This window comes from Aspergillus alliaceus, assembly GCF_009176365.1.
Source record: "Aspergillus alliaceus strain CBS 536.65 unplaced genomic scaffold BDW43scaffold_5, whole genome shotgun sequence".
NCBI classification, from domain to species: domain Eukaryota; kingdom Fungi; phylum Ascomycota; class Eurotiomycetes; order Eurotiales; family Aspergillaceae; genus Aspergillus; species Aspergillus alliaceus.
In genome coordinates this window covers 689,974-703,426 of record NW_022474688.1, presented here as the reverse complement: position 1 = coordinate 703,426, position 13,453 = coordinate 689,974, and the positions used below count along the sequence as shown (strand labels likewise).

Genomic DNA, 13,453 nt, shown 5'->3' with positions numbered 1-13,453 from the left:
GGGAATAGAACTAAGGAGGAAAGAACAAAGGACCCGATCCAAAACAAAAACGAAACGTCATGCGTATCCATCGTAAATCATAGCCCGCTGTTCACTAGAGACTTAGATTCTAGACCGCCGCGTGCGCCTTGTTCCTCCCCTCCTCCGTCCACAGTAGCCGCAGGTAAGGCAGGAGATGATCACGTCGAATAGGGTGACGACACCGTCGATGATGGCTTTGCAGACCGAACCGATGGTGTTGACGATGCCCATGAGGCAAGCGCCAATGGCGTGGAAGACACTTTGGATCTGTTGTCGGCTGTTAGAATATATCTCTGATAAGGGGGCGGGAGTGGTTGAGAGGTAAAGAAGGAAATCATACACAGGATACAACAGCGCCCATCTTGAAGCTTGGACTTTTTTTTAACAGATTCGGTAATGGTTTGAAATCACTTTCCCGTAGAGCCTTGAAAGTATTTATTTTTCTCTTTCGTGGTGGAATAGAAAACTATGGTACATTGAAACTGTTCTGCTCCTCGAACCCAGACATCCACGGGGTATATATATATATATATTTAGTATCCAACCCTATCCTCCATCCCAAGAGTCAATTCACCACGCAACATCAATGATGTATGTCCCTACACCACCAGAGACAAGCTTCACCAAATCCTTAACCTATGAAAACGCCGCCATCTTCGTCATACTGACATCGGAGCCAAAAACGCTTCTTGATTCTCTTCGGCCTAATCAGGCAAGTTCACGAGGATCATTACCAACTGATCGGCAGGTGACTGAATCCGCGTTCGCCACCTGGCAATTAAACTCTTCCTGTTGGAACCTTAATCACCATACTTATACTGGTGGTTCGTGCCTTGAAAAGGACCTGAACTATGAAGGGCCCTGTGTTGGGTCTGACGTCACCCAACCCGTCTATTATTGTCTGAGGCCGAAAATGGGTAGGGTTTGTCAGATGATTCGGCAGCCCTACCTGGTTGAAAGCTTGGACTAATTATGCTTGACATTGCCGCTTTAATGGAGACCATCAACCTCAGGCATCCATAAACTCAACCCATTGACCCACTTGATATCAAAGTTGAACCAGCAATTACTTCCGTCCTCCGTCCATGTCATCACAACAATCCCCAATCGCAGCCGATGGCACACCCCAAAATCTGAGCGACAAACCACTCGCTCCGCGCCACCGGGCATGCTCACGCCGATCCGAGTCCGCGGCCGCAGAAGAAAAAGCCCTGTGAACCCCAACCAGCAAGATGCAGGCCCCAGGCCCAAGCGCTCAAAAGGCGGCCGACCGCTGATGTCACCAACAGAACGATACACCTCCTCCCAAATCAAAACTGTCAAGCGCGCGCGCCTCATGGTCGCGAAACCGCCCAAGCCGCGCAAGAAACAGAGCAGACTGGAAAGTTTACCGGTGGAACTGATCGAGAAGATCTTCTTGTACTCGTTGAACGTCAATCTGCCGCGAGCGTCTTCATCACTGGCAGCCACGGTGTCAAGCGAGAGGATCTACCGTGCGCTGATACTGCTGGCGTTCTGGGATGACGTTCCGTCGGCGGCGGGGGCCTTTGACGCGGAGTCTGCGACGACCATCGCGAGGATCCTGAGACCGTTGGATTACGTGCGGCTTGACTTCGACGAGCGGCGGAAATTACAGAGTGCCATATTACGATGCAAGTGGTGTACGGTGGATCGGGTGTTGAGCCGGGTCCCAGATTTGATGGGTCTTACGATCCAGCGATACTGGTTCCTTGCGGGGATTACAATGTCGGAGGATGAGGAGGAGAAACTGGCTGGGTTTCTTGCGCGTGAAGAGGGGGAAGAAGAGATTCCGAGCTTTGAAGGCACGGATAAAGACAATAACCATTATACTTTATCCGTGTCTCCCTTTGTCTCAATTACTGTCACCTGTCGCGAAACAGAGGCTGCTCAGACGCACCGGGTGCTCGGCATCACTGAGTTCCCTGAAAGACTTCTAAGGGGCGAAGGCGGGTTCGCATCAGATACTATCGTGTACCTTGAGACGCTTCGCATCGCAAGCGGATTCAATAGATCAGAGCTTATGGAAACGCAGATCTCTGTGTCGCGCGACGCGCTGCAAAAGGGTATCCATGTGGCTCTGATAGAACACAACGTTGATGCACTTGCCGTCTTACTCAAGATCGATGAGTATTATTTTCGCTGCAAACATACATCCGTCACAGCGGCAAACAGTGCGCCTTATTTGCTCCCGGCTGAACATTTCCGGACCGCTGTGCGGGTCGCGCGCAATGACCCGGCGTTATTCCAGCTCCTTGTCCGCGCCAGTGCAGAGTCTGTGCCGCCTGATGACTCGGAAATTACACATTGGGCAATGGATCTTGATGATCCGTTTGGCCGGTGGCTTCTTGATCTCATGCTGCAGCTCCCGCAGCAGACTGAGGCGGCGAACGCTAACCCGGCTGAAGGAGCGGTGTTCTACCTGGGGAGAGCGAATGGACAGGTGGAGTTGGCGAGAAGGTATCTGAATGATGTTCTGGGGATTGAGGCTTTGGGGACTTGGGTGGAAGAAAGTAACCATGACTTTGAAAGCCAGTGGAAGACTCTATAAGAGAGTTTTTGCCAGTTACGTTATGCTGTTGTTGTATTATGATACATTGTTTTCATCAAGCGCATCAAGCGCCAGGCGTATTATAGATATTATACATAACAAGGTTTCAATGTCACGGGTGACATTTCTCAACCTTTTATTAATGAAAAATCGTATATCTTGACTTACATATTCCTGAGTAGACGTAGTATGCCAGCGACTCTCCCGGCCAGAGTCAGCTGATACCCCGTTTCAACGACACCCTTACACAGTTCCCATGCGCCTTGCCCATTCTGACGACTGTCATCCCCCTTCCGAATGGGATAATCAACGCGTGGTGGAATGCGGGTAGCCATCAATTTGGGGAACCGGTCAACGCAGATAGCCTTGATGTTGCTCACGCCGCGCAGCCCCTCTTCTCCTGCGAAACGACCATATCCAGATCCCTTGACTCCTCCAAAGGGCAGCTGCACCGCATAGTAGCTTCCGAAGTCGTTAACAGACACCATGCCAGCCTTGATGCTCGAGACGCAGGTTGCAACATCAATACGGTTGTAGCCAAAGACGCTAGCACCGAGGGCATATTCTGTCGAGTTCGCAATGGCAATGGCATGTGCTACTGAGTCGGCGCGCATGAGAAGGAATACCGGAGAGAAAAGTTCGGTTTGAGCTATCTGCATGGAAGGCGTTACGTCTGCAAGGAGAGTGGGCGCGAAGTAATGACCATGGGGATATTTCGGGTGGTTGACACGTTTCCCGCCGCAGATAAGACGTGCGCCTTGTCGGACTGCATCCTCGATCAGAGTCTCCAGGCGGTCGAAGGAGGCCGGGGAGATTAAGGCGCCCATGTCTGGAGCACCGGGCTTCTGCTGAGGGTCTTCGGATCTGGAGTCAAGGAGGACTGAACCAAGACGAAATGCCTTAATGCGCGAAGACACATCATCCAGAAGCCTGTCATACACGCCGGGAAGGGCAATGACACGCTCAACGCCAATGCAGTTCTGTCCAGCAGATTGGAAGACGCCTCGCATGAGAAGTGACGCAATGGACGAGATCTCATTCACTGTTCGGGCATCATCGAGAACAACAGCAGGATCCTTGCCACCCAATTCAACAGTTACTGGGATAAGTGCCTTTGCTGCTGACTCGCATACCTTGTACGCCACGGGTCTCGACCCAATGAAGGTCAACTGAGCGATGTCCGGATGGGAGGTCAAGAAATTCGCAACATTAGGCAAGCATACGACGCTCTGCACAAGATCACGAGAGTGACCACATGCCGACAGAGCACCTCTAACGACTTCCAAAAAGAACGCTGAGGACCATGCAGTTTGCTCCGACGGTTTCACAACTACACCATTTCCTGCAAAGATACCACTTATGACCGGACCAATGAAGTTGTGGAAAGGATAGTTCCAGGAGACGCAAGCTGACACTACCCCAAGGGGCTCATACGTTACCATGTTCTTTTTGTACATCATCAGGAAATTCGTAGGTCTCGATTCGGGTGTTAGGGCCTTCTCTCCATGATCAATTGTCCATTTGAGCTTCTCTGCTGTTACGAGGATTTCGCCGAATGATGCGTCGACTTTAGTCTTCCCAGAATCCAAACAACAGGCGGTGACTAGTTCATCTTGATGATCGAGCACATATCTATCGAATCGGACCTTATTTAGCACTAGGACTTGATCGAGGTCATTGAAGGTGCTGACACAACATACCTCAGCAATGTCCTCAGGACCTTTCTTCTTTCAGCAAAACTAGTCAGAGCCCATTCTGTTTGGGCCTTTTTCGCAGCTTGGATTGCTTGGTCGACGTCTTCAGTTGTTGCGGGTCTGATTCCGTTGCCTAGAATTCTCCCATCCGCAGGGCAATAGCTTAAGATGACCTTGTCGCTCCAAACCTATGTTGAAAAAAAATAAAAATTAAAGAGGTCAGTCGGCTAATGTCATCAAGGAAGGCACATATGGCAAAGCGCAATACATGATGCATGGTAAAGTAGACTTACCCCTCGAAGTTGACCCTCAAGAACCTCTTTCTCTTCTCCTTTAACGTCCTCCCACTTCTTACCATTCCAATTGGCGCGGACCTCGGGCGGAATTGGTACATTGAATGCTATGGCAGCTTCTTTCCTTCCCGAGATGTAGATACACCCCAAGTATATCGCGCCGAGTGTGACGAGCGCGACACTGATCAAGGGAACTTGGTCGTGAAGAATTGCTACGACAGGAAGGAGTGCTGGAGGAAGGTATGGGGTCAGAGCTTCCATTTTGGAATCCAGACGACTGCGATTAAGCTCTAGAGGGTGTCTGTCTGGATTCTGGAAGCGTTCAGGAGGCGGGCAGAGAGGGGAGATGAGGGAAGATCAAGCGGAAGTGGTCCGATTGTTTTATCGCAAACTCCGATAAATAAGGGTGCACGTGCCACCCAATATCTCTATAACTATCGAACGGTATTTCTGCGGAAACTTTGGGACTTCCCCTTGTCCGGAATTGGACGAGACCAAGGCCGCTTTTTTGCTCAACTTAAAATATACATTTCTATTAGTGAGATTCTTGTGATCTAACTAACTAACTATGGGGGTGTACACAGGTCAGCTTACCTTCATCGCGAGGTCAGATGACCCTTATCGCTGAGCACGTGATTGCCAAGACTAATTAATAAGCAGAACGCGTCAGGTCATGTTTATAAATCAATACTTATGTAAATGAATTCTAGTTTCCTTTGTATTTTATTATTTTCCTGAAAGGTTAATCGGTTTGTAACCAGTTCGTTCTTAACTGATTATCACCATGGAGTTCAATACACCGAATATCTCTGATTCAGATAATCAGTTAAGTACAAATCCAGAGGTAAGCATTCGGGCTATTTATAAAGTGCTTAATAACTAACTAGTACTATAGGAACCTCTGATTCCAATTTTTTTAACTCAAGCTAAAACCTCACCCCTTACTACACTTCACCTTGAGTATATTAATGATTTGCCTGAGTATCCAACAAGTCATATTGATGGTCATACATATGTTGTTGCCTTAGAAGGCCGGTCACAGGCTGAAGCTGAGCAATTAGTGCATGGTGTGAGTACTTATAAACCATTCAACAAGTACTTACTAACCACTTCCAGATTCAGTATAATCGACACCTTCTTAAATGTCAAAAACGCCCAGTATATTGCCCATTTCTTGGGTGCCATACTAGAAAATGGACATGGAGATGTTCTGGGATTACTGCATGCGAATATTTAAGCCCAGCACTATTATCTTACCATCATACATCTGTTAATGAAGCTGTTTGGCAACAGATTCAAGACTCTCAAAGAAATGTTGAAGTCTTAGAGAATGATCGAGGAAAGCGCAATGCATACAGGTAAGTACTTTATAATCAGTTCTTAACCGCTTAGTACGTACTTACTATAGTTATATAGTTATTATCGCTCAAAGCTTGCCTTTTTTAGAAAGGGTTATGCATGTATTGATCAACTCCCAACATGCAAACCAGTCTTTAAGCGGCAACCCCGATTGGTATGTATTATATATATTAAATACTTGAAAAGTACTTATTAACTGGTTTAGAATCTTCTGGGAGAAAATGATCCCTATATTGGGTGTATTAATGAAACCTCTGACTTTTTAAATAAACATCATCGGGGAGCTATTCAAGGTCATACAGTGCTTGATCTTACATTTCTAGAGGATCTTTTTAATAAAGACATCCTTCCAGTAACAGAGGAATGTACTAAGTTTGAGCCAATGTCAACAAGACGTAAATTCTGTGGTATGTGGTTTACTAACTGCTTTATAAGCATTTACTAACTGATTTAAAGGCCTAGATCATATACAGGGCCCTGGGCGCCTAGTAAAGGTCCAATGCAATGTTATTTTTAATGCTATGGTTCCTGTGGATATTACCAGATGTCCTTTCCTTTTATTTACATCACACGGTATACATAAGCATCCTCCACCTCCACCAAGCAAGGCACCAGAGAGGATCCTACAGGGGATTAAACAGATTATTCAACAGATAAGAGACCCTGCTCTTACTACAGGTAATTGGTTAATAAATGTTTAAAAACTGATTACTAAGTATTTGAATAGCACAGTTCCTTCGGAATCCACAGCTTGAGGCATTTTGTCAGCAGTATAATGCTTTAACATTATCAGAGATTCATTCAGCTTTCTGTAATAAAGATCGAATTGCGGCAATTATCCAGAAACAACGATTAATATCATATCCTAAGGGACAGGATATTGATGGACTTATCTTTTTACAGAATATTGATCCATCTCTAAAGGTTAGTTATAACTACTTCTGAAGAACTTTATAACTGCTCATCAAATACTTAGGACTATATCCAAGAATACTATCATGATTCCCAAGGGACTATGGTAATATGTGGATATAAAGAGCAGATTCAATTACTCTTTAGTCTATCTTCATTTAAGGTAGATGTGTCCTATAAACGCCTTCGATCTAGAGATATGAATGAAGTTCTATTTACATCCTTTCTACCTGATCAATGCAAAAGTAAGTAAAGTCTAACTACTTCTAAGATACTTACTAAGTAGTTATAGTAATTACTTTACTCCGTATTTTTACTACTGAGGAATCTACTGAGGGATATTACTTGCTTTTTAAGAGAGTCTTTAATCTTATTGAAAGAATTATTCAAAAGCCAGTATATTTTGATCCTATCCATGGTTCTGGTATACATGGGATTATTGTTGATATGGATACTAAGCAATATACTGGTAAGTACTTCCGGAGTGCTTAGAAACCGAGTGCTTAGAAACCGCTTGTTAACTATTTAGGTCTTGGCCAATATCTTGCTGAGATTGATCCTCGCTATCGAGATAGTACATGGCATATTCAACATATAATTATATTTTGCCGTGTACATTTTCAACGTACAATTTTAAAAGCTATTGGTTCAAGACAGCAAGGGTCTGCTTTATGGAGTCGTATGATGAGTTTATTAGAATGCCCATCTGAGGAGGATTATGATACACTGATTGATTTATTGATTAGTAAATGCTCCTGAACTGCTTATAAAGTACTTGCTAACCGCTTAATAGAATATGAAGATGAGAATGTTCAGGAATGGGCAACCCATAAAAGAAGTCCAATTATCAAAGCAGGGCTAGTTAAAGCATGTTCTGGAATTCAGCCCTATTATTTTGATCAATTACGGCACCATACAAATGCTGTTGAGCAGTCTCATCAAAAGTCATACGCTTCAGGCAAATATCTGAGCTTAGTTGATGCAGTAAAAAAGTAAGTACTCATTAACTGCTTTCTAACCAGTTAGGAATCAACTAATATAAATTAGTTCTGCTAAGCTAGATAAAGATGATATTTTACAGTATAATACCTTTCAACAACTTAATGTCCATCATTCATATCGAACTTCTAGTATGGAAGCGAATTATCTACGTCATATGAGCCGAGAAAGTAAGTAACCACTTCTGCAGTACTTAAGTACTTGGATTCTATATATTGATATTATTTTTAGGGGGCCGGAAACGGCAACATTCTGCCTTATCAAGTAATTCTGAAAGTCAGTCAGAACAATCATTTAGTCGACCTACAAGATCTGTCTCACGGTTATCATCCCAAAATAGTGAGGAAAGGTATAAATCTCTAAATAATTAACCACTTGGAAAGTACTTACTAACTATGCAGATCAAATATATCAACTCAGCATCTTCGCCGCACCGCTTCAGACCATATAAGATCAACGGAACAAAAGAAGAGGGAGCTTGAGCTTCGTAAACTAGAGTCAGAGATTGAAAGACAAGAGCTTGAGAATGAAAAGCTAAGGATTGAGCTTATGGAAAGGCGGCGGCGTTTAGAGGAGGGACAAAGTAGTTCCTAACCGGTTCTGAACCAGTTCAGGGGTAGTTAAAACACTGTTTATTACCAGTTATTATATATATCTTTTTATATATCTTAGGTTCTATATATTCAGTGGAACTATTTTATTAATAATCAAAAGTTAAGCAGTTTATAAGCAGTTAACAAATTAGCGGGTAAATATTAATATTATATATATATTATATATTATAGTTCGGTATCTGACGCAATATACTTAAGTACTTCTAAACTGTTCTGATTATAACTGCTTCTTAAGTCCTTAGAAAGTGGTTTACACTAGAGAAGAGATGCCTGTAAATTTATTAAGCCAAATACAAATTGAATGACTGTAGTCATTGAACTGATTCTGAACTGATTCTGCCTTAAGCAGTCTTAAGCACCTTGAAGGGCTTAGACGCCGCCTGCGGGGTCAATGCCCCACAATCGAAAAGCAAGAAATTGTCGCACTTATTTATGTCTTTGCAACAGTCGAACTTGCTCTCGCAGGAACTACAGGGGACACTTCCTCCCAAGCTCTCAGCTCGTCGGCGCATATTCAAAAGATGGGGCTAAGCAGTTTTTAATCAGTTAGTAAGCGGTTAGTGAAGTGATTAGGAACTGCTTACAGTACCGTCCTTCTTCAGGGGGAGGGGAGAACGAGTCTTCGGGGTGACATGGGGGGAAACAAGGGGGGGGAGACGGGGCGAGCCGGCGGGGCCGGGGGAGGGTGATGGCCGGGCGGAGGAGAGATCCATGGTGCTTTCCGCGCCCGCAAACAACCCCTTGTACCAAGCTATTAACTAAGCAGTTAGCAAGCAGCTTATAATCAGTTAAGCCATCACCGACATGATAGTAACTGATTAGGAACTGCTTTGGAAGTACCTACCAACCGCTTCGTCAATTATCTTTTGACTCGCGCGTCCCCCTTTTTCACCGCTTACCACGTCGATACTTATGTGTTTTTCCAAATGAGTTCGCAAGTTATTCGTCGCGGAAAAACGCTTCTAAATCAGTTAAAAATCAGTGAGCATATAGTATTTAAAAGGGTTAAAAATAATCACTTCCCACACACTTAGAAAGTGCTTGGGAAGAAGGGCCATACATTGGCCTTGTCACAATCCTCCACACGACAGAACACCTCGCCGTAATACAAGATGATTTCACCTTTTTCGTTCTAATCAGTTTTAAATCAGTTGGTAAGCAGTTAAGCTCCTTATCTTATGAAGTGCTTGCCAACTGCTTAGGCAGTTGGAGACCGAGGAGATGACTAACCTCATCGTATTCAGGGAGCTCCAACTGACCCGCTTCCACCTCACGTAGATACCATTGATAATAGCGCTGAAATCATCAAAATTTAGAACGTTGCATCAAGCAAGTGGTAAATAAGCAATTAGTGAGCACTTTTACATACGTTTCTAGCCAGTGCAGCCATGGCTGGTGCCGGGGGGAGGGCGGGTAATGGTAAATAAGGTGTAAAGGATATGTAAAAGTCGCTTAGATTGAAATTTTGGTGTTATGGCGTACCACCTGACCTGACGATCACATGACTAAAACCTGATTATTAAGCGCCTCAAGGGCGGTGCCACTGGGACGTACGGTCCAGCTGACCTGCAACCACACTATGGGGGTATGAATTACATAAGGCTAGCTGCCTGAGGTCTACGAACAGGTTATTGTCATGTACAAGTGGATGACTGAGGAATCAGGTGACCAAGAGCACCCGAGAAAATCGAATATGTCACGTGAACATCAAGCATCCTCCACGGTCCCCACAAAACCGCGGTACTACGTCTTGGCAGTATCGTTACCCGTGAGGAGATGAGGGATTTCGTATCTTTATCATCTTACCGGTAGAGTGGCTGTATAAGAGCCTATTATTATTCCAGTATTAGATAAATCTTGTATTAAGGCGAATGTAAGAAGGCTTGTCTCGTATCCATTACCTACTAAAGACGGTTCTCAGCCCCATCCTTTTCAACAAATGGGCCAATCGGATCGGGCCCCATGGTGAGTTCAACATCTACTAGTCTAGCATTCTCCGCGCCAAATTGAACCACACCATGTATCCGTGCCCAGTACTGTAAAGGGAATTAATTTGCGCACAGCGTTCCGTTCCATGTATATGTACAGCGTAGGCAACAGTATAGATATAAGAGCAGCCTACACTGTACATATACAAGTGTGCAGATTACTTCCCAATATAGTATCCCAACTAGGTTATCACGTGCGCGGAAAGCCTAATTTAGTCCAGGTCTATACTCAGCTTGGCTGCCAAATATCTTAACCTTGTATGGGAAATCAAAGATAACACCGTGGCGGCTATCAACTCAAGAGGGTTTCCAACTTACGAGGTTTCATTTCGTGGGGTCTTACAGGTAGTCGCCCCCATGTTACATCGGGAGGTGTGGGGCGTTGGCTACACACGAAGATATATCGAGCAATTTGATTCTTTACAGGAATGCATAATACGATTAGACCTAGCTTAAGCTATAAACATATCATTTCCAGCGCTGCAAGTAAAAGATATAAAAGAGGTCTGAGACACTACTTTTGGAGCAATTAATGTACCAAGGTCCTTCCTATTCGATTTACCAGTAAGTAAAATTCGTAAAAATCTAGAAACGAGATACAGCGGTGTCCAAAATACGAAGATAGAAGTAGGCAGTAGTAGATATTTATAACACTTGCAAGGATTAGATCGTTAGAGACCCATCCTACTTATACCACAACTTTCGTACTCTGTTGGCCAGCTTCCTAGCGGTCGTCCACACGTCCATTCACCCACCGTTGTCCATCTTCAAAAGTGTAACTTGTTCTACTTACGGATCTCAGCATGCCCCCAGATAGTTACCTCTCCATGCGAGCCTCGTGCAATCGCTGCCGATTCCATAAGCTTAAGTGCGTTGTCAACTCGGAGGGAAATTCCGGCAGACATGAGTGTGCTCGATGCATACGGGCCAAGGTCGAGTGTGTGTACAGCCAGAGGGCGCGGGCAAAACGCCAGAAGACGGTAGGATCTGGAGCGACCTCCCGGGCTTCGAGCAAAGAGGACAGTGGCCCTTTCACGCCGTCGACTGGCCCTCCTAGTGCTAGGGAGGAAGACTTCGGCGACGTAGATTCGTCCCGTACGAGCTCTTCAGAGATCCGGGCCATATGGAGCACCCCGGACTCTGGGCCTCGCCCAGACAGGCATGCCCACTCATTATCTACCTTCGGTGGTCTCGCGCAGGATCAGACAGACGTGCCAGCAGTGAGCACCGGTGGGCCGCTTACCTCCTTACCGTTAGACACAGCACCACATCAATCCCTGTCCAGCAGACATATACCGCAGTCTGTCCCTCAGCAGGTCTGCCAAGATCTCGGGTTGGGCTCATCGATTACCCTCCCCCGTTCCATGCGCGAGAGACGGCAGCCACAGGCCTATGGGAACCTTGACAACCACCTCACCTCCCCAGCTTCTCAGCTCTCGAACCTTGTGGCCGATATCCATAAGACACTGGCCTTACTCACAGCCGACTGCCGCGGCAGCAAGTGTCCCAGCTTCAACTTCCGCGAGTACCCCATTGGAACCGTTCTGCACCTAGCCCAGGACCTCATCGACATTGTTTCCAAATTTAAACCCGCCCGTGAGGCACCCACAATACCATGGGAGCCCGTTGCGTCAGATATCTCCACCTCCCACACAACATGGGCACATTACACCACAGCGGCGTCAAGTGGTAGCGACTCGCCCATCTCGTCCCTCCTCAATCAGGACTTCTTCTACCCGGACCTCACAGCTCCTAGCCCACCGCTGTCATCCACACCCCGCGGCCTTGACAACGTCCTGGACACCCCAACCAAGCTCCTGGCTAAGGGCTGCTACTTCTCCCTACGGCGGCTCTACTACCTAGTATTCACGCATTTCGAAGGCTATCTAAGCACGCTGTGGCAGGCGCCGTCCTCCCGTGGACTTCTGGCGCACAATCTAGCCAGGGGGAGAAGACTTCAGGTCGGTGAACTGCTCTCGGCGGATGAGATGTGCAGCGGTATCGACACGGCGGTTAGGCTAATGTTGGAAATCTTGCAGTCTGCAGAGGATGTTCTCAACCACCTTGATGCTGTGGGCGCTGCTCGAGGCATCCGGGAAGCGGATCCATGTAGATTTCCGATGAGCTTTGCGTCGAAGGGACAGGACGAGCCGTCATTGGTGAATGGGGAGCTTGGGAGAGGTTTTGCAGACCAGGCTACTATGCCTGTACATAGTGAATTGGATGGGTTGGGAAGCAAAGTACAGTCTCTTAGGGGGATGTTGAAAGAGAGAATGCGATGGGTTATTGATTGAATGATTTTGGTCGAACGGTGACATGTGGCCAAATACGAGTAAGCAGCAACCTTCTATTTTTAGCGCAATCTTGATCTATTTGTACGATTATTTCTTTCAATCAATAATCTTGATTATTAGCCCCCTTAGTCTTAATACTAATCCGCACGGACATCCGGCGATCCGAGCTTAACTAGTATAGTATGTGTATGGCGCTTGGAGACCAGCAGGGTATATTCTGCCCTGGATTATCTGATGCAAGTATTATAAGCGGCCAATTGTTGAGTACTGCAAGAGACGGTAGATTGAAGGGCTATCTATAGGCTATAGGTAAATCGGGGATTTTAGCGGCAATCCAGTAGCATAGGAGAGAAGAAGAGGACTGAATCGTGGAGGTTCCTGTCTACATACAATGCCACCCGACAGTTTGGTTCGGCGAGTAATTAATTATGAAACGATAGTCGCACTTTTGGCTAACCGCGCGTGGTGCTATTGGTTAACACCCCTTGTCCCTGCTTTTTCTCTTCCTAAACCCCTGTCCGTGGCCTGTTGCTTCGCACGTGGATGGCGTTAAACCTATTCTAGGTCCACTCCTGCAGAGCATTATGGAAAACATTTATTGAGTCGTCGCTGAGATCATTCTTCCCTTGACCTTACTTTCACCACACCCCCCCCTCAACGATCCATTGCACTCTACTTATCATCGCTCTGACTGTCTAACTATTATCATA

The 13,453-nt window shown here is 45.9% G+C and overlaps 5 protein-coding genes across 5 annotated transcripts; 2 read left to right on the top strand and 3 right to left on the bottom strand.

Moving 5' to 3' along the window:
* Positions 1 to 109: 109 nt before the first annotated feature.
* On the bottom strand, positions 110 to 438 carry BDW43DRAFT_263934 (uncharacterized protein). Its single transcript, XM_032040611.1, has one exon. The coding sequence runs from the start codon at positions 357 to 359 to the stop codon at positions 180 to 182; it is 180 nt and encodes a 59-aa protein (XP_031904529.1). The 5' UTR covers positions 360 to 438; the 3' UTR covers positions 110 to 179.
* Positions 439 to 933: 495 nt separating this feature from the next.
* BDW43DRAFT_181535 (uncharacterized protein) lies at positions 934 to 2,672 on the top strand. The gene has a single exon (XM_032038884.1). It carries the CDS (start codon positions 1,190 to 1,192, stop codon positions 2,588 to 2,590), a length of 1,401 nt encoding a protein of 466 aa, XP_031904528.1. The 5' UTR covers positions 934 to 1,189; the 3' UTR covers positions 2,591 to 2,672.
* Positions 2,673 to 5,076, bottom strand: BDW43DRAFT_181534 (aldehyde dehydrogenase family protein). The gene is made up of 3 exons (XM_032038883.1): positions 4,578 to 5,076; positions 4,291 to 4,472; positions 2,673 to 4,222 (listed from the first exon to the last, which is right to left on the bottom strand). Exons 1-3 carry the CDS (start codon positions 4,836 to 4,838, stop codon positions 2,755 to 2,757), a joined length of 1,911 nt encoding a protein of 636 aa, XP_031904527.1. The 5' UTR covers positions 4,839 to 5,076; the 3' UTR covers positions 2,673 to 2,754.
* A 3,634-nt stretch (positions 5,077 to 8,710) lies between these two features.
* BDW43DRAFT_263906 (uncharacterized protein) lies at positions 8,711 to 9,880 on the bottom strand. Its single transcript, XM_032040610.1, has 6 exons — positions 9,831 to 9,880; positions 9,692 to 9,757; positions 9,522 to 9,593; positions 9,306 to 9,423; positions 9,046 to 9,212; positions 8,711 to 8,988 (listed from the first exon to the last, which is right to left on the bottom strand). Exons 1-6 carry the CDS (start codon positions 9,849 to 9,851, stop codon positions 8,803 to 8,805), a joined length of 630 nt encoding a protein of 209 aa, XP_031904526.1. The 5' UTR covers positions 9,852 to 9,880; the 3' UTR covers positions 8,711 to 8,802.
* A 1,372-nt stretch (positions 9,881 to 11,252) lies between these two features.
* BDW43DRAFT_307207 (Zn(II)2Cys6 transcription factor domain-containing protein) lies at positions 11,253 to 12,743 on the top strand (the record flags this gene model as incomplete). Its single annotated transcript, XM_032046205.1, has 1 exon — positions 11,253 to 12,743. The coding sequence occupies one exon, from the start codon at positions 11,253 to 11,255 to the stop codon at positions 12,741 to 12,743; it is 1,491 nt and encodes a 496-aa protein (XP_031904525.1).
* Between the last annotated feature and the right edge of the window lie 710 nt (positions 12,744 to 13,453).

What these genes read in the sequence shown, in the direction of transcription:
- BDW43DRAFT_263934 (XM_032040611.1), bottom strand. Translation starts at nt 359, where the DNA reads ATGATTTCCTTCTTTACCTCTCAACCACTCCCGCCCCCTTATCAGAGA.
- BDW43DRAFT_181535 (XM_032038884.1), top strand. Translation starts at nt 1,190, where the DNA reads ATGCTCACGCCGATCCGAGTCCGCGGCCGCAGAAGAAAAAGCCCTGTG.
- BDW43DRAFT_181534 (XM_032038883.1), bottom strand. Translation starts at nt 4,838, where the DNA reads ATGGAAGCTCTGACCCCATACCTTCCTCCAGCACTCCTTCCTGTCGTA. An exon ending in TTGAGGGTCAACTTCGAGGG is followed by an intron (nt 4,473 to 4,577) that starts GTAAGTCTACTT and finishes TTTTCAACATAG; the next exon opens with GTTTGGAGCGACAAGGTCAT. An exon ending in GTCCTGAGGACATTGCTGAG is followed by an intron (nt 4,223 to 4,290) that starts GTATGTTGTGTC and finishes CCGATTCGATAG; the next exon opens with ATATGTGCTCGATCATCAAG.
- BDW43DRAFT_263906 (XM_032040610.1), bottom strand. Translation starts at nt 9,851, where the DNA reads ATGGCTGCACTGGCTAGAAAC. An exon ending in AGCTCCCTGAATACGATGAG is followed by an intron (nt 9,594 to 9,691) that starts GTTAGTCATCTC and finishes AAAACTGATTAG; the next exon opens with AACGAAAAAGGTGAAATCAT. An exon ending in AGGATTGTGACAAGGCCAAT is followed by an intron (nt 9,424 to 9,521) that starts GTATGGCCCTTC and finishes TAACTGATTTAG; the next exon opens with AAGCGTTTTTCCGCGACGAA.